The 22808-nt window shown below is 44.5% G+C and overlaps 1 protein-coding gene across 4 annotated transcripts in view; it reads left to right on the top strand.

The window, feature by feature from the left end:
- The window catches only part of LOC121574054 (tau-tubulin kinase 1), a 52493-nt gene that overhangs the window by 554 nt on the left and 29131 nt on the right, over positions 1-22808 (top strand). Inside the window, exons 1-11 of one of the 4 annotated variants that reach the window (XM_041886622.2) lie at positions 229-709; positions 2594-2752; positions 3151-3298; positions 11638-11711; positions 11986-12129; positions 17345-17449; positions 20149-20214; positions 20389-20481; positions 20789-20914; positions 21223-21380; positions 21849-22053. In XM_041886622.2, coding sequence (XP_041742556.2) covers positions 2645-2752; positions 3151-3298; positions 11638-11711; positions 11986-12129; positions 17345-17449; positions 20149-20214; positions 20389-20481; positions 20789-20914; positions 21223-21380; positions 21849-22053 — 1227 coding nt within the window. In that variant the 5' untranslated portion in view covers positions 229-709; positions 2594-2644. Of the gene's footprint in view, positions 1-228; positions 710-2593; positions 2753-3150; positions 3299-11637; positions 11712-11985; positions 12130-17344; positions 17450-19899; positions 19960-20148; positions 20215-20388; positions 20482-20788; positions 20915-21222; positions 21381-21848; positions 22054-22808 lie in introns of those variants that run through there. The other 3 variants (XM_041886632.2, XM_041886614.2, XM_041886639.2) reach the window with 3 other exon arrangements.

The following is a 22808-nucleotide window of genomic DNA, read 5'->3' as shown; positions in this document are numbered from 1 at the left end:
CGATGGCTGTTTCTAGAGAATAAAGCAATCTGGAATAGATCACGGTGTCACTCCACAACACAGTTATTGGCAATGATGCCAGATGACGTCAAGAGCTTGAACATGACAATTAGTATATTTTACATCTATATAACAAGAATAATGAATAATTTAGAAATAATCATCATAATGCAGACTTACGTCAGGATTTCAGTCGCTCACAACGGGAGGTGTAGTCTTTTACAAGCATCTAGTCGGGTCCCTTTGCGTAGGCTTTCCCGACTGTAAACGACATTTCCCAAAGTGCCATTCGCGCACTTACCATGCAGTGGAACGTTGTATGGCAGCTGATTGACTGATATTGATCCAATAGGTGATTCCTGAAATATGTTTTAGGGGCGGAGTAAAGGTACACAACCTGTACATTGGGCCAAGGGCGCAGGGCAATGGTGAATGTTGATGCTTGGAAAACGTCATGCCTAGAATTAGAACTCTGTATGGGCTGTGCGCGCCGCCTGCCGCTCGGATGGTAGCCCTGCCTACCCGTTGAGCGAGCGCCGAAACTGCAGTGCGGAGAAAATGTAACAGTAGGAGGAGAATGATAGTAGAGCTTATGGGCCTGGGGACTGCTGTTAGTTGCGATGGAGGAGAGGTTGTGTCTTATGGAATTATATCTAAGGAAAGCCTATTGGAAACAGAACGGGTCCCACCCTGTGTTTGTAGCAGTAAGGTGAGAGCGCAAATTACAAGTAATTCATAGGCCCAACATTAGACAGTGCAATGGCCTACTAAAATGTTACACCCTTTTCGTAATTCTAAATATATATGTAGCTGTAAAATGTAGCCTAGTTACATACTTGAAAATGATTATGTTATCACGGGATTTTCTTAGTAGCCTACTATGATAATGGCTATTGAGTATTGCAATTGACCAGTCTCTTTTTTTGTCGATGGGGTTCGTTATAGAATTGGAAGAATATAAAGACATGTTTTAAATATAGGCCTACTAAAAGTGTTTCGCCAACATTGGGTGTGTGGTATTGGAGTCGTTCTTTCCAAAGTCCCCAATGCAGGTGTACTTTACTTTAATCAACCAAGTGTAAATTGACATTATTGAACCTCGAGGTAATTGCATGACAGAGTTAATTCACTTGAACATTGCTTTATTACTTTGCACTGTTGCATTGAGTGTACCTTCAGCACATTAACTGTCTAGGGCTGTGTGAAGCTTCCACACTGGTGTAAGGCTCAGGATGTAATCTCCTGCATCTGCGTTTGATTTCAGAATGCTTTGAGCCCAGCCATTCTAATACAGGTAACTGCCAAAATAAAGGAAACACGAGTAAATTAGGGATATAAGTTATATTTAAAGCAGGTGCTTCGACACAGGTGTGGTTACTGAGTTAATTAAGCAATTAACATCCTATCATGCTTAGGGTCATGTATAAAAATGCCCAGTTGCCCATTATTTTGGCTACAATGGCTAGAAGAAGAGATCTCAGTGACTTTGAAAGAGGGTCTCAAAGGAGCATAAGGGGTTTAAAGGGTGTGTGTGTGTCTCAGTCACCAGATCTCAACCCAACTGAACACTTATGGGAGATTCTGGTGTTTTCCACCACCATCAACAAAACACCAAATTAGGATTTTCTCGTGGAAGAATGGAGTCACATCCCTCCAATAGAGTTCCAGACATTTGTAGAATCTATGCCAAAGCACATTGAAGCTGTTCTGGTGACTCGTGGGGGCCCAACACCCTATTAAGACACTTTATGTTGGTGTTTCCTTTATTTTGGCAGTTACCTGTAGGTGTGGTGTCTGGCAGGCAGCGCAAGCCTAGAGCAGTGTTTCCCAACTACAGTCCATGAGTACCCCAAACAGCACACATTTTTGTAGTTGCCCTGGACAAACTCACTTGATTCAACTCATTGAGGGCTTGATGATTAGTTGAATCAGGTGTGCTTGTCCGGGGCTACAACAAAAAATTGTATTTGAGGACTGGAGTGGAGAAACACTGGCCTAGAGAATGCCAGCAGGTGTGTTAAGTGAGGGGTGCTGCGGCGCTGTCCTTGGCCAGCACGGTGCTGTAATGAGTGGTGCTGTCCAATGTGCCGAAAAGTCAGCTTCAGTCACACCAATGCCTATGGATTCCGTTTGTAGAGAAATTGCATGCAATCTATCAAATATTTTAGCGCTAACTGTTGCTGTCCCTAGTGCTGAATCTGCGACCAAAACACATTTGTTTTAAACGCGGGTCGCAGTGCTGTCCGTAGTGCTGAATTGTTGTTAAGCGTGGATAGCGGTGCTGTCCATGGCGCAAAATTGTTTACTTATGACCACATAGACACATTTGGGGTTCAGAGGCGTTAGCGACATGTCGACAGTTTACCAGGGGCTTGTCCTGCGGTGTGTGGAGGCCGAGGCTAAATCTGCTGCTCTTCCTGACAGATTGGATTGCGTGTTGGCCTTTGTGGCCTCATTGTATTGTCAAGCTTGTACCTTATTTTTTTTTAATGAGTTAGTCAGTTTAGATTATATTTTTTAAAATTCATAATGTAATTGTTGTATACTGTATTTGTGTATGTTGTAGCTTACATTACTGTGTTCTTCTTCACAGGTAAATGGCTGAATCAAGTTGGGAGCTGCTGTGTCTCTGTCTGGCCGGCCAATGCAGTGCGTAGGGACGGCCGCCCAGCCCGACGAAAACATGAACGGAGCGGGGGAGCAGGTGGACATCCTGCCCCCCAACTGCCTGGTAAAGGACCGATGGAAAGTGGTGAGTTTGTCTTTATCTTCAGAGACATTTTGACCATGTAATTGACTCTCAGCTGAGTGACTGGTGAAATAATTAAGTAATTGATTAAAATGAAACACATAATGCCAGAGTTGAGAATCCCTGATTTAGAATGTTCCTTACCCTAATGAGAACTAGCCTGGTCACAGATCTGTTGGTGCTGTCATGCCAAATGCTACGGTCATTGTTAGGCGTGACAGTGACCATAAGAGTTGGCAAAACAACACAAACAGATCTGGGATCAGGCTAGTTAAGAACTAGCATTTTCAAAATGTTCACTTCAAAGAACAGGCAGCAAACAGTAAGAAGCAGGCATCCGCAATCCTCACTTTTCTACTGTGTTTATTCCACCCTTGTCTCTCCTCTGCCACCATTCCCAGCTGAAGAAGATCGGCGGGGGAGGTTTCGGAGAGATCTACGAGGCGTTGGACCTGCTGACCAGGGAGAATGTGGCTCTCAAGGTAGAGTCAGCCCAGCAGCCTAAACAGGTCCTCAAGATGGAGGTGGCCGTCCTCAAGAAACTGCAAGGTAAGGGCCTGTGTGGTTTAGCAGTAACACACACACACACACACACACGTTCAGCTGTGTGTCTGTGTGGTTAAGTGGTAACGCCACTAATAGAAGCATGTATTAGAACCCCGAAGGTTGTGGGTTCAATCCCTGCGACCGCCTTTGCCACTTTCTCTCCTCCTGCACCATATATCGCCCTTTGTGATGAAATTCCACTCTCCTGTTATGAAAAACAAACTGCAAGGTAAGGGCAGGGCAGGCAGATACCGGGGGCGGATAGGGTTCACTAAGGACATGATCAATCAATGACAACATCACCTTGTACATGAATAAGCATGGCAAGGTTAATTAAGTTGTCTGGCTATGGTGTGATGTGACGTAACATCTGTCTGTCTAGCCATTTGATTAGTGTGATTGGCAAGGTTGTAGGTGTGGTGATTGTTTGTTCTGTTCTGCGATTTGATGAGTTAGGTAGTCAATCAGTTGACATGTCTGCTGCACTGGGGTTTATACTTCTTTGTGCAAAATTATATTTTGGCATTGAGTGTTTCACATCGTCGATCTCTTAGGCAGTATTTATTTTGGGGAATTTCTGTGTCTGTCAGCTTTGCTTGTTCTGGTCTGTAGTCCCAAAAACAGATACAAAAATGTCACTGCTAGCAGGTGTGACACTCTGGCTCTATGGACTTTGATTTTGAGCCAGGGTTGTTCATTTCACTTGGGTGTATTTCTATGTTGGATCTAGTTGTTCATTTCTATGTTTGGTTTTGGTGTTGTTTAAGTCATATGACTCCCAATCGGAGGTAACGAGTGTCAGCTGTCGGCTCGTTATCTCTGATTGGGAGCCATATTTAAACTGTGTGGTTTCACCTTTGTTTTGTGGGTTTTTGTTCCATGTTTCAGTCATTGCGACTGTGGACTTCACTTCGTCATTTGTTTGTTGTTTTTTCGTGGTTGCTTTAATAAATAAAGTCATCATGTTCACTCCACGCGCTGCGTATTGGTCCGCTCCTTTCGATGATCGTGACAGAAAAACCCACCATAGAAGGACCAAGCAGCGTGTCCAGGAGCAAGACAGCTGGACATGGGAGGAAGCGCCTGGTAAGGAGATCGAGAGGCTGGCGATGGCCCAGGTGGGCAAATCGTGGTCCTGGGAGGACATGCTCGGGGGCAAGGGACCTTGGGGGAAGATCAAGGCCCTGGCGAGAGAGGAGCAACGGCGTCAGCAGGGCCATCATCGTTGGAAGGACGAGAGGCAACCCCAAAAAGTTTTTTGGGGGGCACATGGCTTGGGCGGCTGGGCAGCAGGAGGCGGCCACAGGGAGACGTGGAGAGAAGGCTATCGGATTACGGGAGCCATTGGCGAGTAGAGGAAGGGAAGTTGTTGCGGCACGGCGTGAGAGACTGATGTGTGTTACCAGTCCGGTCCGGCCCGTTCCTGATCCCCAGTTAAAGCCAGTGGTGTGTGTTCCCAGTACGGACCGGCCTGTTCCTACTCCACGCATCAAGCCCACGGTGTGCGTCGCCAGCCCAGCCCGGCCTGTTCCTGCTCCACGCACAGAACCTACGGTGTGCGTCGCCAGCCCAGCCCGGCCTGTTCCTGCTCCACGCACCAAGGATACGGTGTGCGTCGACAGCCCAGCCCGGCCTGTTCCTGCTCCACGCACCAAGGATACGGTGTGCGTCGACAGCCCTGCCCGGCCTGTTCCTGCTCCACGCACCAAGGATAAGGTGTGCGTCGACAGCCCTGCCCGGCCTGTTCCTGCTCCACGCACCAAGCCCACGGTGTGCGTCGCCAGCCCAGCCCGGCCTGTTCCTGCTCCACGCACAGAACCTACGGTGTGCGTCGCCAGCCCAGCCCGGCCTGTTCCTGCTCCACGCACAGAACCTACGGTGTGCGTCGCCAGCCCAGCCCGGCCTGTTCCTGCTCCACGCACAGAGGATACGGTGTGCGTCGACAGCCCTGCCCGGCCTGTTCCTGCTCCACGCACCAAGGATACGGTGTGCGTCGACAGCCCTGCCCGGCCTGTTCCTGCCACCCGCACCAAGTCTACGGTGTGCGTCGCCAGCCCGGTCCGGCCTGTTCCTTCTCCCCGCACTAGCCCTGAGATGCGTGTCCTCAGCCCGGTACCTCCAGTTCCGGCACTACGCGCCAGGCCTAAGGTGCGCCTCAGACGGCCAGAGTCTGCCGTCTGCCCAACGGCGCCTGAACTGCCCGTCTGCCCAACGGCGCCTGAACTGCCCGTCTGCCCGACGGCGCCTGAACTGCCCGTCTGCCCAACGGCGCCTGAACTGCCCGTCTGCCCAACGGCACCTGGACTGCCCGTCTGCCCAACGGCGCTAAAGCCGCCCGTCTGTACTGAACCTGCAAAGCCGCCCGTCTGCCATGAGCCTTCAGAGCCGTCCGCCAGACCGGAGCCGCTAGAGCCTTCCGCCAGACAGGAGCCGCTAGAGCCTTCCGCCAGACAGGATCAGCCAGAGCCTTCCGCCAGACAGGATCAGCCAGAGCCTTCCGCCAGACAGGATCAGCCAGAGCCTTCCGCCAGACAGGATCAGCCAGAGCCTTCCGCCAGACAGGATCAGCCAGAGCCTTCCGCCAGACAGGATCAGCCAGATCCGTCAGCCAGCCATGAGCAGCCAGATCCGTCAGCCAGCCATGAGCAGCCAGATCCGTCAGCCAGCCATGAGCCGTCCAGCCAGGATCCGCCAGAGCCGTCCAGCCAGGATCCGCCAGAGCCGTCCAGCAAGGATCCGCCAGAGCCGTCCAGCCAGGATCCGCCAGAGCCAGCCAGCCAGGATCCGCCATTCAGTCCGGTGCTGCCCCTTAGCCCGGTGCTGCTCCTTAGCCCGGTGCTGCCCCTTAGCCCGGTGCTGCCCCCTTAGTCCGGTGCTGCCCCTTAGGCCGGTGCTGCCCCTTAGTCCGGTGCTGCCCCTTAGCCCGGTGCTGCCCCTTAGTCCGGTGCTGCCCCTTAGCCCGGTGCTGCCCCTTAGCCCGGTGCTGCCCCCTTAGTCCGGTGCTGCCCCTGAGTCCGGTGATGCCTCTTGGTCCAGTGCTGCCCCTTAATCCTGTGGGGTTTAGTTGGGGGGTGGTCATGTGGAGGAGGTTACACAAGCGGGTAGTGACTATGGTGGGGTGGGGACCACGACCAGTGCCTGAGCCGCCACCATAGACAGACGCCCACCCAGACCCTCCCCTAGACTGTTTGCTGGTGCGCCCGGAGTTCGCACCTTTAGGGGGGGGTACTGTGACACTCTGGCTCTATGGACTTTGATTTTGAGCCAGGGTTGTTCATTTCACTTGGGTGTATTTCTATGTTGGATCTAGTTGTTCATTTCTATGTTTGGTTTTGGTGTTGTTTAAGTCATATGACTCCCAATCGGAGGTAACGAGTGTCAGCTGTCGGCTCGTTATCTCTGATTGGGAGCCATATTTAAACTGTGTGGTTTCACCTTTGTTTTGTGGGTTTTTGTTCCATGTTTCAGTCATTGCGACTGTGGACTTCACTTCGTCATTTGTTTGTTGTTTTTTCGTGGTTGCTTTAATAAATAAAGTCATCATGTTCACTCCACGCGCTGCGTATTGGTCCGCTCCTTTCGATGATCGTGACAGCAGGGAGGATGGCTAATGAGCATTAAACTGTGTGTGTGTGTGTGTCTGTCTGGCTGGCTGGCTGCTTGTGTTAGTGAGCACCCTTCTTTAAATGGCTTGGGAAATGCCCTGAAAATGTCCTCTGGCTACTATTATTTGAATGCAACTCAACCTGAAAGTCTACGGTCGTTGGAAATTACTTGAAGTTAGCATGCCCTAATGTTATTGTATGACTAAATCTAGGGACTCCCTGACTGTTAATATGTATGTTTGATTCTTGGATAAATGCCTAATTCAGATACCACATTCTAAATATTAGGTCCAAGGAAAGCAATCTGATCCCAATCCTTTTAACAATAACCACATTTCCATCCACAGTTTTTATGTGAGTAATACCATATAAAAAAAATCACTACAGCTGTTATGGAAACAGGAAGTTGTGTTAAAATGTTATAAATGCAGACAGATAATTTGTTCGTTCGACATGGTGTGATCTTTTTGTGTCGGGAAAATTAATGATGCGAGAAATGGCGGTGGAAACACTTTTATACGCAAATATTGATATAGTAACCATCATATCAAAGTAAACTTGGAATCACGCGATGATATGGTGTGTGGTCCTCCCACTACGACTTGGGAAACCATACAGTTTATTAGGCTACAGATGAAATAAGTTATGATGAACTTCACAGGGTGGTGAAAGTGCACGACTGCCGTTTGACAAGTAAAACTATTCTCGCTCTTATCCATAATAATCTCATCAACCGCACTGTATCTGCGAGCTGTTGGCTAGAGCACACTTGCCAAGACCAGAGTAGGCTTATTTGCTATTTAACACAACAGTTTTTGTGACAAAACTATCGGTAGAGTTGAAAATGCAATGGAAATACATTGACATTTATATTTTTATTCGGTACATGAAAACTTAAGCGAAAAAGTAAATTTTGTATGCACTACGTAATCACGCACGGATTGTTATCCGCAACAAGTCAGTTTGGTGGAAACATACCACTGGTGGGAAAATGCACATTTTCTTTATGCAGATTTTTGAATATTTGCACAATCGACATCACCAATTGGATGGAACCCTAACTAATGATGCAAAATGTTATGGGGTTATTATAAGGGTTGGTCTAACATGTACATGCATTCGGAAAGTATTCAGACGCCTTGACTTTTTCCACATTTTATTACGTTACAGCCTTATTCTAAAATTAATTAAATTGTTTTTTAACCTCGTCAATCTACACACAATACCCCATAATGTCAAAGCGAAAACAGGTTTTTAGACATTTTTGCAAATGTATTGCAAATAAAAAACAGAAATACCTTATTTACATAAGTATTCAGACCCTTTGCTATGAGACTCGAAATTGAGCTCAGGTGCATCCTGTTTCCATTGATCATCCTTTAGATGTTTCTACAACTTGATTGGAGTCCACCTGTGGTAAATTAAATTGAATGGACATGATTTGGAAAGGCACACACCTGTCTATATAAGGTCCCACAGTTGACAGTGCATGTCAGACCAAAAACCAAGCCATGAGGTGGAAGGAATTGTCCATAGAGCTCCGAGACAGGATTGTGTCAAGGCACAGATCTGGGGAAGGGTACCAAAACATTTCTGCAGCATTGAAGGTCCCCAAGAACACAGTGACCTCCATTATTCTTAAATGGAAGAAGTTTGGAACCTTCAAGGCTCTTCCTAGATCTGGCCGCCCGGCAAACTGAGCGATCGGGGGAGAAGGGCCTTGGTCAGGGAGGTGACCAAGAACCCGATGGTCACTCTGGCAGAGCTCCAGAGTTGTTCTGTGGAGATGGGAGAACCTTCCAGAAGGACAACTATCTCTGCAGCACTCCATCAATCAGGCCTTTATGGTAGAGTGGCCAGACGGAAGCCACTCCTCAGTAAAAGGCACATGACAGCCCGCTTGGAGTTTGCCAAAAGGCACCTAAAGGTCACTCAGACCATGAGAAACAACATTCTCTGGTCTGATGAAACCAAGATTGAACTCTTTGGTCTGAATGCCAAGTGTCACGTCTGGAGGAAACCTGGCACCATCCCTACGGTGAATCAGGCCTTTATGGTAGAGTGGCCAGATCGAAGCCACTCCTCAGTAAAAGGCACATGACAGCCCGCTTGGAGTTTGCCAAAAGGCACCTAAAGGACTCTCAGACCATGAGAAACAACATTCTCTGGTCTGATGAAACCAAGATTGAACTCTTTGGCCTGAATGCCAAGTGTCACGTCTGGAGGAAACCTGGCACCATCCCTACGGTGAAGCATGGTGGTGGCAGCATCATGCTGTGGGGATGTTTTTCAGTGGCAGGGACTGGGAGACTAGTTAGGATCGAGGGAAAGATGAATGGAGCAAAGTACAGAGAGATCCTTGATGAAAACCTGCTTCAGGACCTCAGACTGGGGCGAAAGTTCGCCTTCCAACAGGACAACGACCGTCAGCACACAGCCAAGACAACGCAGGAGTGTCTTCGGGACAAGTCTCTGAATGTCTTTGAGTGGCCCAACCAGAGCCCAGACTTGAACCCGGTCGAAAATCTCTGGAGAGACCTGAAAATAGCTGTGCAGCGACGCTCCCCATCCAACCTGACAGAGCTTAAGAGGTTCTGCAGAGAAGAATGGGAGAAACACCCCAAATACAGAAGTGCCAAGCTTATAGCGTCATACCCGAGAAGACTTGAGGCTGTACTCGCTGCCAAAGGTGCTTCAACAAAGTAGTGAGTAAAGAGTCTGAATACTTATGTAAATGTATAATTTTTCAGTTTTTTTATTTTTTATTTTTTTTATACATTTGCAAAAATGTCTAACATACTGTTTTTGCTTTGTCATCATTGAGTATTGTGTGTAGATTGATGAGGAGAAATGTTTTTAAAATCCATTTTAGAATAAGGCTGTAACGTAACAAAATGTGGAAAAGTCAAAGGGTCTGAATACTTTCCGAATGCACTGTATGTACAGTGGTGGAAAAAATATTTAGTCAGCCACCAATTGTGCAAGTTCTCCCACTTAAAAAGATGAGAGAGGCCTGTAATTTTCATCATAGGTACACGTCAACTATGACAGACAAATCACATTGTAGGATTTTTTATGAATTTATTTGCAAATTATGGTGGAAAATAAGTATTTGGTCACCTACAAACAAGCAAGATTTCTGGCTCTCACAGACCTGTAACTTCTTCTTTAAGAGGCTCCTCTGTCCTCCACTCGTTACCTGTATTAATGACACCTGTTTGAACTTGTTATCAGTATAAAAGACACCTGTCCACAACCTCAAACAGTCACACTCCAAACTCCACTATGGCCAAGACCAAAGAGCTGTCAAAGGACACCAGAAACAAAATTGTAGACCTGCACCAGGCTGGGAAGACTGAATCTGCAATAGGTAAGCAGCTTGGTTTGAAGAAATCAACTGTGGGAGCAATTATTAGGAAATGGAAGACATACAAGACCACTGATAATCTCCCTCGATCTGGGGCTCCACGCAAGATCTCACCCCGTGGGGTCAAAATGATCACAAGAACGGTGAGCAAAAATCCCAGAACCACACGGGGGGACCTAGTGAATGACCTGCAGAGAGCTGGGACCAAAGTAACAAAGCCTACCATCAGTAACACACTACGCCGCCAGGGACTCAAATCCTGCAGTGCCAGACGTGTCCCCCTGCTTAAGCCAGTACATGTCCAGGCCCGTCTGAAGTTTGCTAGAGTGCATTTGGATGATCCAGAAGAGGATTGGGAGAATGTCATATGGTCAGATGAAACCAAAATATAACTTTTTGGTAAAAACTCAACTCGTCGTGTTTGGAGGACAAAGAATGCTGAGTTGCATCCAAAGAACACCATACCTACTGTGAAGCATGGGGGTGGAAACATCATGCTTTGGGGCTGTTTTTCTGCAAAGGAACCAGGACGACTGATCCGTGTAAAGGAAAGAATTAATGGGGCCATGTATCGTGAGATTTTGAGTGAAAACCTCCTTCCATCAGCAAGGGCATTGAAGATGAAACGTGGCTGGGTCTTTCAGCATGACAATAATCCCAAACACACCGCCCGGGCAATGAAGGAGTGGCTTCGTAAGAAGCATTTCAAGGTCCTGGAGTGGCCTAGCCAGTCTCCAGATCTCAACCCCATAGAAAATCTTTGGAGGGAGTTGAAAGTCCGTGTTGCCCAGCGACAGCCCCAAAACATCACTGCTCTAGAGGAGATCTGCATGGAGGAATGGGCCAAAATACCAGCAACAGTGTGTGAAAACCTTGTGAAGACTTACAGAAAACGTTTGACCTGTGTCATTGCCAACAAAGGGTATATAACAAAGTATTGAGAAACTTTTGTTATTGACCAAATACTTATTTTCCACCATAATTAGCAAATAAATTCATAAAAAATCCTACAATGTGATTTTCTGGATTTTGTTTTCTCATTTTGTCTGTCATAGTTGACGTGTACCTATGATGAAAATTACAGGCCTCTCTCATCTTTTTAAGTGGTAGAACTTGCACAATTGGTGGCTGACTAAATACTTTTTTCCCCACTGTATGTGTATGTACTGTATGTGTATCTTTCGGTTGGGTTAAAGAGGAAGTAACATTTTGGTTGGACCTTTTGTGCAATTGACCAATAAAGTAATCTTAATCTTAAACATCCAACTGAATCAGTTGTTTAACTGTGATGGTACAAGTAGATTCATAGATAGCTCATTTTATATTGACTGTATAATAACATTTACACAAACCTCTCAATTCTTTCACAGGAAAAAATCATGTATGTAAATTCATCGGATGTGGAAGGAACGAGAAGTTTAACTATGTGGTCATGCAACTTCAGGTAACCATTTATCAAAACAGTCTGATACAATTGCTTTAGGTAGAGAGAATCCTAGCCAAGGCTACAACTAAGTAGAAAAAAATGAATGAAAAATCTCTCTCCGTCTATCTCCCCGCTCTCCCTCTCTTCATCCCCCCTCTCCCTCCCCCTGTCTTGTCTCAACTCTCCCTACCCTCCCTCTGACCCCTCCCTCTCTCTCCCCCCACCCTCTACCCATCTCCCTCTCTCTCCCTCCACCTTCCCCTTCTTTCCCTCCCCCTTCTCTCCCCCCCAGCAGGGGAGAAACCTAGCGGACCTGAGGAGGAGTCAACCTCGTGGCACCTTCACCATGAGCACCACGCTACGCCTGGGCAAACAGATCCTGGAGTCCATAGAGGCAATCCACTCTGTGGGCTTCCTGCACAGAGACATCAAGCCTGTAGGTGGCCCTCTCTGTAGCACTTTACCTAAAGCCTGCAGGTATAAGGCATTATGATGTGTGGTTATAATGCATTGTAAGACTTATAAACAGATCCTTGAGTAGTCAATAGTAGTCCATCCACTCTGTGAGTTTCCTGCACAGAGACATCAAGCCTGTAGGTGGCACTTTACATGTCAGATAGAAAGGGGTGGGTGAGAGAAAGAGAACAGTTGTGTGATAGAGGGGTGAGAGAAAGAAATTGAGAAACCTATCCAACCAAAAACATAGAGACCCAGAAAACCTGAGCCTGCGCCTTCACTATGTTGAATCACAAAACAATACAGAAATACACTACGGAAAAAGAAGGAACAGCACGTCAGAAATCAGCTCAATGTAATTGAAGAATCCATAGACTCTAACCACTTCTGGGAAAATTGGAAAACACTAAATAAACAACAACACAAAGAGTTATCTATCCAAAACTGAGATGTATGGGTAAACCACTTCTCTAATCTTTTTGGCCCTATAACAAAGAATAAACAGCAAAAACATATACATGATCAAATACAAATCTTAGAATCAACTATTAAAGACTACCAGAACCCACTGGATTCTCCAATCACATTGAATGAACTACAGGACAAAATACAAACCCTCCAACCCAAAAAGGCCTGTGGTGTTGATCGTATCCTACATTTTACATTTTAGTCATTTAGCAGACGCTCTTATCCAGAGCGAGTTACAGTTAGTGAGTGCATACATTTTTCATACTCAATGAAATGATAAAATATACAGACCACAAATTCCAATTGGCTATACTTAAACTCTTTAACATCATCCTTAGCTCTGGCATCTTCCCCAATATTTGAAACCAAGGACTGATCACCCCAATCCACAAAAGTGGAGACAAATTTGACCCCAATAACTACCGTGGGATATGCGTCAACAGCAACCTTGGGAAAATCCTCTGCATTATCATTAACAGCAGACTTGTACATTTCCTCAGTGAAAACAATGTACTGAGCAAATGTCAAATAGGTTTTTTTAACCAAATTACCGTACGACAGACCATGTATTCACCCTGCACACCCTAATTGACAAACAAACAAACCAAAACAAAGGCAAAGTCTTCTCATGCTTTGTTGATTTCAAAAAAGCTTTTGGGAAAAACACCAAATTAAGATTCTGCATGAAAAAATATCCTCTGTGTACAATGTAAAACACCAAATAATGCATGCAGAGCAGAATTATCAAAATCCAGAAAAGAGCCATTAAATCCTACAACCACCTAAAATGAAACTATTCCCAAACTTTCCATAACAAAGCCATCACCTACAGAGAGATGAACCTGGGGAAGAGTCCCCTAAGCAAGCTGGTCCTGGGGCTCTGTTCACAAACACAAACAGACCCCACAGAGCCCCAGGACAGCAACACAATTAGACCCAACCAAATAATGAGAAAACAAAAAGATAATTACTTGACACATTGGAAAGAATTAACAAAAAAACTGAGCAAACTAGAATGCTATTTAGCCCTAAACAGAGAGTACAGAGTAGCAGAATACCTGACCACTGTGACTGACCCAAACTTACGGAAAGCTTTGACTACAGTACCAGTTAAAAGTTTGGACACACCTACTCATTCAAGGGTTTTTCTTTATTTTTACTATTTTCTACATTGTAGAATAATAGTGAAGACATCAAAACTATGAAATAACACATATGGAATCATGTGGTAAACAAAAAAGTGTTAAACAAATCAAAATATATCTTATATTTGAGATTCTTCAAATAGCTACCCTTTGCCTTGATGACAGCTTTGCACACTCTTGTCATTCTCTCAACCAGCTTCACCTAGAATGCTTTTCCAACAGTCTTGAATGAGTTCCCACATATGCTGAGCACTTGTTGGCTGCTTTTCCTTCACTCTGCAGTCCGACTCAACCCAAACCATCTCAATTTGGTTGAGGTCGGGGGATTGTGGAGGCCAGACCATCTGATGCGACACTCCATCACTCTCCTTCTTGGTAAAATAGCCCTTACACAGCCGGGAGGTGTGTTGGGTCATTGTCCTGTTGAAAAACAAATGATAGTCCCACTAAACCCAAACCAGATGGGATGGCATATCGCTTCAGAATGCTGTGGTAGCCATGCTGGTTAAGTGTGCCTAGAATTCTAAATAAATCACAGACAGTGTCACCAGCAAAGCACCCCCACACCATAACACCCCCTCCTCCATGCTTTACGGTGGGAACTACACATGCGGAGATCATCCGTTCACCCACACTGCGTCTCACAAAGACATGACGGTTGGAACCAAAAATCTCCAATTTGGACTCCAGACCAAAGGACACATTTCCACCAGTCTAATGTACAGTTGAAGTCAGAAGTTTACATACACTTAGGTTGGAGTCATTAAAACTCGTTTTTCAACCACTCCACAAATTTCTTGTTAACAAACTATAGTTTTGGCAAGTCGGTTGCATGACACAAGTAATTTTTCAAACAATTGTTTACAGACAGATTATTTCACTTATAATTCACTGTATCACAATTCCAGTGGGTCAGAAGTTTACATGCGCTAAGTTGACTGTGCCTTTAAACAGCTTGGAAAATTCCAGAAAATGATGTCATGGCTTTAGAAGCTTCTGATAGGCTAATTGACATCATTTGAGTCAATTGGAGGTGTACCTGTGGATGTATTTCAAGGCCTACCTTCAAACTCAGTGCCTCTTTGCTTGACATCATGGGAAAATCAAAAGAAATCAGCCAAGACCTCAGAGCATTTTTTTTTGTAGACCTCCACAAGTCTGGTTCATCCTTGGGAGCAATTTCCAAACGGCTGAAGGTACTGCGTTCATCTGTACAAACAATAGTACGCAAGTATAAACACCATGGGACCACGCAGCCGTCATACCGCTCAGGAAGGAGACACTTTCTGTCTCCTAGAGATGAACGTACTTTGGTGCGAAAAGTGCAAATCAATCCCAGAACAACAGCAAAGGACCTTGTGAAGACGCTGGAGGAAACAGGTACAAAAGTATCTATATCCATAGTAAAACAAGTCCTATATCGACATAACCTGAAAGGCTGCTCAGCAAGGAAGAGGCCACTGCTCCAAAACCGCCATAAAAAAGCCAGACTACGGTTTGCAACTGCACATGGGGACAAAGATCGTACTTTTTGGAGAAATGTCCTCTGGTCTGATGAAACAAAAATAGAACTGTTTGGCCATAATCACCATCGTTATGTTTGGAGGAAAAAGGGGGGGCTTACAAGACGAAGAACACCATCCCAACCGTGAAGCACGGGCGTGGCATCATCATGCTGTGGGGGTGCTTTGCTGCAGGAGGGACTGGTGCACTTCACAACATAGATGGCATCATGAGGAAGGAAAATGATGTGGATATATTGAAGCAACATGTCAAGACATCAGTCAGGATGTTAAAGCTTGGTCGCAAATGGTCTTCCAAATGGACAATGACCCCAAGCATACTTCCAAAGTTGTGGCAAAATGGCTTAAGGACAACAAAGTCAAGGTATTGGAGTGGCCATCACAAAGCCCTGACCTCAATCCTATAGAAAATGTGTGGGCAGAACTGAAAAAGTGTGTGCGAGCATGGAGGCTTGCAAACCTGACTCAGTTACACCAGCTCTGTCAGGAGGAACGGGCGAAAATTCACCCAACTTATTGTGGGAAGCTTGTGGAAGGCTACCCGAAATGTTTGACCCAAGTTAAACAATTAAAAGCAATGCTACCAAATACTAATTGAGTGTATGTAAACGTCTGACCCACTGGGAATGTGATGAAAGAAATAAAAGCTGAAATAAATAATTATCTCTACTATTATTCTGACATTTCACATTCTTAAAATAAAGTGGTGATCCTAACTGACCTAAGACAGGGAATTTTTACTAGGATTAAATGTCAGGAATTGTGAAAAACACAGTTTAAATATATTTGGCTAAGGTGTATGTAAACTTCCGACTTCAACGGTACATTGCTCGTGTTTCTTGGCCCAAGCAGGTCTCTTCTTCTTATTGGTGTCCTTTAGTAGTGGTTTCTTTGCAGCAATTCAACCACGAAGGCCAGATTCACACAGTCCCCTCTGAACAGTTGATGTTGAGATGTGTCTGTGACTTGAACTCTGAGAAGCATTTTTGTGGGCTGCAATTTCTGAGGCTGGTAACTCTAATGAACTTATCCTCTAAAGCCGAGGTAACTTTGGGTCTTCCATTCCTGTGGTGGTCCTCATGAGAGCCAGTTTCATCATAGCGCTTGATGGTTTTTGCGACTGCACTTGAAGAAACTTTCAAAGTTCTTGAAATGTTCCATATTGACTGACCTTCATGTCTTAAAGTAATGATGGACTGTTGTTTCTCTTTGCTTATTTGAGCTGTTCTTGCCATAATATGGACTTGGTCTTTTACCAAATAGGGCTATCTTCTGTATACCCCACCTACCTTTTCACAACACAACTGATTGGCTCCAACGCATTAATTCCACAAATTAACTTTTAACAAGGCACACCTATTAATTCAAATGCATTCTAGGTGACTTCCTCATGAAGCTGGTTGAGAGAATGCCAAGAGTATGCAAAGCTGTCATCAAGGCAAAGGGTGGCTATTTGAAGAATCTCAAATGTAAAATATATTTTGATTTGTTTAACACTTTTTTAGTTACTACATTATTCCATATGTGTTATTTCATAGTTTTAATGTCTTCACTATTATTCTACAATGTAAAATAGTAAAAATAAAGAAAAACAATAGAATGAGTAGGTGTGTCCAAACTTTTGACCGGTTGTGTATGTACAGACTCAGTGAGCATAGCCTTGATATTGAGAAATGCCGCCATAGGCAGACCTGGCTCTCAAGACAAGACAGGCTATGTGCATACTGCCCACATGAGGTGGAAACCGAGCTGCACTTCCTAACCTCCTGCCAAATGTATGACCATAATAGAGACACATATTTCCCTGAGATTACACAGATCCACAAAGAATTAGAAAACAAACCCAATTTCTCTATTTGGTGAAATACCACAGTGTGCCATCACAGCAGCATGATTTTTGACTTGTTGCCACAAGAAAAGTGCAACCAGTGAAGAACAAACACCATTGTTTATTTATTTTCCCTTTTGTACTTTAACTATTTGCACATATGACATTTGAAGTGTCTTTATTATTTTGGAACTTTTGTGAGTGTAATGTTTGCTGTTGTTTTTTCCCCAGTCAAACTTTGCCATGGGTCGACTCCCCTCCACCTATAGAAAGTGCTTTATGTTAGACTTTGGCCTAGCTCGCCAGTACACCAACACTACCGGAGAGGTCCGACCGGTAAGTAGCCGTGGAAGGATTTTGTTCATTTCATTTATAATGTTATGTTAATATTTAAACCCATTGAATCATTCTAGCAAGAATATAGGACATGGGGTATACAGTGTGCTATTTTGGTGTTGAGTTAGGAGGGTTAGTGCACACAACCTGGGGGTAGTGGCAATGGGTTTCTCGCACTGGAAATGCTTTGTCCTCAGGGCACTTTGGGTAGGAGAATAGGAAAGGACAGGGCATGTGCCTTTTTGTGATGTGATTATGATATGATATATAGTTGGCTAGCCTGATACAGGCTGATGTAGAGTTGGCTAGCCTGGAATAGGCTGATGTAGAGTTGGCTAGCCTGGAATAGGTTGATATAGAGTTGGCTAGCCTGATATAGGCTGATGGAGAGTTGGCTAGCCTGATATAGGCTGATATAGAGTTGGCTAGCCTGATATAGGCTGATGGAGAGTTGGCTAGCCTGATATAGGCTGATGGAGAGTTGGCTAGCCTGATATAGGTTGATGGAGAGTTGGCTAGCCTGATATAGGCTGATGGAGAGTTGGCTAGCCTGATATAGAGTTGGCTAGCCTGATACAGGCTGATGGAGAGTTGGCTAGCCTGATATAGGCTGATATAGAGTTGGCTAGCCTGATATAGGCTGATGGAGAGTTGGCTAACCTGATACAGGCTGAAGTAGAGTTGGCTAGCCTGATATAGGCTGATATCAAGTTGGCTAGCCTGATATAGGCTGATGGAGAGTTGGCTAGCCTGATATAGGTTGATGGAGAGTTGGCTAGCCTGATATAGGCTGATGGAGAGTTGGCTAGCCTGATATAGAGTTGGCTAGCCTGATACAGGCTGATGGAGAGTTGGCTAGCCTGATATAGGCTGATATAGAGTTGGCTAGCCTGATATAGGCTGATGGAGAGTTGGCTAACCTGATACAGGCTGAAGTAGAGTTGGCTAGCCTGATATAGGCTGATATAAAGTTGGCTAGCCTGATATAGGCTGATGGAGAGTTGGCTAGCCTGATACAGGCTGATGTAGAGTTAGCTAGCCTGATATAATCTGATATAGAGTTGGCTAGCCTGAAATAGGCTGATGGAGAGTTGGCTAGCCTGATATAGGCTGATGGAGAGTTGGCTAGCCTGATACAGGCTGATATAGAGTTGGCTAGCCTGATATAGGTTGATGGAGAGTTGGCTAGCCTGATATAGGTTGATGGAGAGTTGGCTAGCCTGATATAGGCTGATATAGAGTTGGCTAGCCTGATATAGGCTGATGGAGAGTTGGCTAGCCTGATACAGGCTGATGTAGAGTTAGCTAGCCTGATATAGGCTGATATAGAGTTGGCTAGCCTGAAATAGGCTGATGGAGAGTTGGCAAGCCTGATATAGGCTGATGGAGAGTTGGCTAGCCTGATACAGGCTGATATAGAGTTGGCTAGCCTGATATAGGTTGATGGAGAGTTGGCTAGCCTGATATAGGTTGATGGAGAGTTGGCTAGCCTGATATAGGCTGATATAGAGTTGGCTAGCCTGATATAGGCTGATGTAGAGTTGGCTAGCCTGATACAGGCTGATGTAGAGTTGGCTAGCCTGATATAGTCTGATGTAGAGTTTGGCTAGCCTGATATAGGCTTATGGAGAGTTGGCTAGCCTGATACAGGTTGATGTAGAGTTGGCTAGTCATGTCAAGTTTATTTGTCATATGCACAGGATACACCTGGTATACAGTACAATGCAATGCTTACTTGCAGGTTCACTCTTGGCAATGCTACATAATAATAAGAATAACAATGAATAATGAAATAGGCTGATATAGAGTTGGCTAGCCTGATATAGGCTGATGGAGAGGTTGATGTAGAGTTGGCTAGCCTGATATAGGCTGATGGAGAGTTGGCTAGCTTGATATAGGTTGATGGAGTGTTGGCTAGCCTGATATAGGCTGATGGAGAGTTAGCTAGCCTGATATAGTCTGATGGAAAGTTGGCTAGCCTGGGCCACAGTGGAGATTCTTTCTGCTTTTATTCTTGCTGACAGCCTCCACTCATCGATTAGAAGGGCAGGCCTGTACTGCAAATTTAGAACAGCAACTAGACCATACACACACACACACACACATACACATACACCCACACACTGTTGTAAATTCTAACATGCAGTTTCTAAGGAAATATTCCTGGGACTACCTGCTGGATGGAATGGGTGTTATTATCAAGGTCAAAACTGTCATCCTCCACTCTTGAGCCAAAATGGTGATGCAGAATGTCACAGGAAGATGATACATTTAAACGATGCCTTATGCTTTGTAAATGCATTAGTTCATAGTTTGTTACTGTAAATTACTACAACATTGTTTCATATATTATGTTCACAGAGTGTTGATGTTAAAACTTTTACAGTTGTTATGCTGCAATGTGAGGCTGTCCTTTTTTCACCTGTGTGATTTTATGTTTTGCAGTTTTGCTGTTCCTTTTTGGCCTTTTCTGTTCGAAGCGCATGCTTGTGATCCGTCTCATCAGTAAGGTGCTTGATCCCATTTCAGTTTTTATTATCTCTCCCTGCCTGAGATATTTTCCATATCCTTCCTCATCTCTTTTTAGGTTTTAATTTAAGTACTTTATTTCCATCTATCATTTTCTTTCTAGTTGTCTGTGTGAAATTCTGTTTCAGGTTTCGTGCTGAAAAGATAACTTATCTCATTTTATTTTCCAGCCCAGAACTGTGGCAGGATTTCGGGGCACTGTTCGTTATGCGTCAGTAAATGCTCATAAAAACAAAGTAAGTGTCTTTTTGGGGTGAAAAATGCAATGCACTACAAATAAATTTTGACCTGAGTGTTTTGTTTAACATCAGTTTGTCAGGAAATCAAAAATAGCTGTTGCAGATGTACTTCAGGAATTCTAATATTTCATGAAAATAATAAATTGATTAATTCATTCTTTAACTTCTCAGGAAATGGGTCGCCATGACGATCTATGGTCGCTGTTTTACATGTTGGTAGAGTTTGCAGTCGGTCAGCTACCATGGCGAAAAATAAAAGATAAGGTGAGCTATTGTCTATTGTTGCAGTTTCAGTTATTTCCAATATTTCTTCATCCTGGTCCAGGGGACCAAAGGGGTGCATATTGTAAGTTTTGCCCTAGCACTACACACCTGATTCGACTAATCAACTCATCATCAAATCTTTGTGGAATCGTGTGTAGTGCTACGGCAAAAACAAAAATCCTCCTTTGGGTCCCCAGGAACAGGATTAAGAAACCCTGCAGTAGAGAATGGTTACTGGTGTCTACTGGTGTCTGCTGGGCTCAACTGGTTTCTAATGGTTCCTACTGTATCTTCTGTGTGTCACCAGGAGCAAGTGGGTCAGATTAAGGAGCGCTACGACCACAGAATGCTGCTCAAACACATGCCTTCTGAGTTTCATATTTTCCTGGATCATGTTTTAGGCCTTGACTACTTTACCAAACCAGATTACCAGGTACGTACTGTTCACTCCCTGCAAGTGGATTCACCTTGTTTATCCCCACTGAACCTTGCTTTTCTTGCGTTCACTTCAATAGCAGAGTGAATCTGGAAGTGTGGCAATGTGAGACTAACTCCCATACCATACCTGCTCTCTCAATGTTCAGTAATAAAACTACAGTATGTAGAAACTAAACAAAAGTAAATAACTTTTAGTACTTCAAGTAAAGCCTATTATTTTATAGCATTGTATGTTTGATTGAATTCCACCTTTATACCTTACTTTTTACATTTACCCCCTTTTCTCTGTGATCCTCTATGCAGTTGCTGATGTCGGTCTTTGAGAACAGTATGAAGGAACGCATCATCACAGAGAATGAGTCTTTTGATTGGGAGAAGGGAGGGACGGATGGAGTGCCTCTGTCCACCTGCACGTCAACGCCCCCTCAACAGAACACACGACAGACCCCCGCCATGGTCGGGTAAGGGAATCAAAGTTAGCTATTTAGGTTTATTACAAACGCATCAAAATGAAGATGAACAGTGTATCCACTACTTATCAACAAGATTAAACAGCAGAAAGCAGAATGGAATTCAAAGGGGATCACACTTCAAAACATTTAGGAAACATCAATATTAAATATTAAAACATCCAGCTAGCCAAGAGATAGTACAATTCCCATTATGTAGCCTAATTTACATACAAAATCAGGAACAAATAGTCCAATGCTGGGTTGTGGTAATTCATTTAGGATTAGAATGCAACTGTGAGAATTTGTAGCACACTGTTTGCATTTGAAGTGATACAGGATATTTTCAACAACACAAATGTATTTAATCGCCTGGTCATTTTGTAAAAGAGAATGTGTTCTCAATAACTTACCTGGTTAAATAAAGGCAATCAATAAATACATAGTACAAATATCAGTGTATGTTCTGTGCTTTCCCAGGGTGGTGAACGTGACTCTGATTCCTGGGGAGCTGCCGAGGGAGAACACAGATGACGTTCTACAAGATGACCACCTGAGTGACCGGGAGAATGCTCCACCTGCAGTACCTAGCAGGCCTTGCGAGGGGACACTACCCAAGGCGGAAGGCGAGGCATGGAACGACACCGACTTCAACCGCAACCAACTTAGGATGAGCATCAGCAAGGTATAGGAGGGACCATCTAATACGTCCTCTGTGTATCTCACTTTGGTGATGGCAGCACTGTAAAACATGGTCTTACATTCTTTAAATATATTCAAACATAAAACGTTGGAAATAAATTGTTGGTTTTCAATTACCATCTATTACGTTCAGAGGATATAGACATACAGTGGGGGAAAAAAGTATTTAGTCAGCCACCAATTGTGCAAGTTCTCCCACTTAAAACGATGAGAGAGGCCTGTCATTTTCATCATAGGTACACGTCAACTATGACAGACAAAAATGAGGAAAGAAAATCCAGAAAATCACATTGTAGGATTTTTTATGAATTTATTTGCAAATTATGGTGGAAAATAAGTATTTGGTCACCTACAAACAAGCAAGATTTCTGGCTCTCACAGACCTGTAACTTCTTCTTTAAGAGGCTCCTCTGTCCTCCACTCGTTACCTGTATTAATGGCACCTATTTGAACTTGTTATCAGTATAAAAGACAACTGTCCACAACCTCAAACAGTCACACTCCAAACTCCACTATGGCCAAGACCAAAGAGCTGTCAAAGGACACCAGAAACAAAATTGTAGACCTGCACCAGGCTGGTAAGACTGAATCTGCAATAGGTAAGCAGCTTGGTTTGAAGAAATCAACTGTGGGAGCAATTATTAGGAAATGGAAGACATACAAGACCACTGATAATCTCCCCGCGATCTGGGGCTCCACGCAAGATCTCACCCCGTGGGGTCAAAATGATCACAAGAA

Source organism: Coregonus clupeaformis, chromosome 1, assembly GCF_020615455.1.
Source record: "Coregonus clupeaformis isolate EN_2021a chromosome 1, ASM2061545v1, whole genome shotgun sequence".
Lineage (NCBI taxonomy): Eukaryota > Metazoa > Chordata > Actinopteri > Salmoniformes > Salmonidae > Coregonus > Coregonus clupeaformis.
Note: the sequence above shows the minus strand (reverse complement) of the source record. Positions and strands in the feature narration are given on the sequence as shown.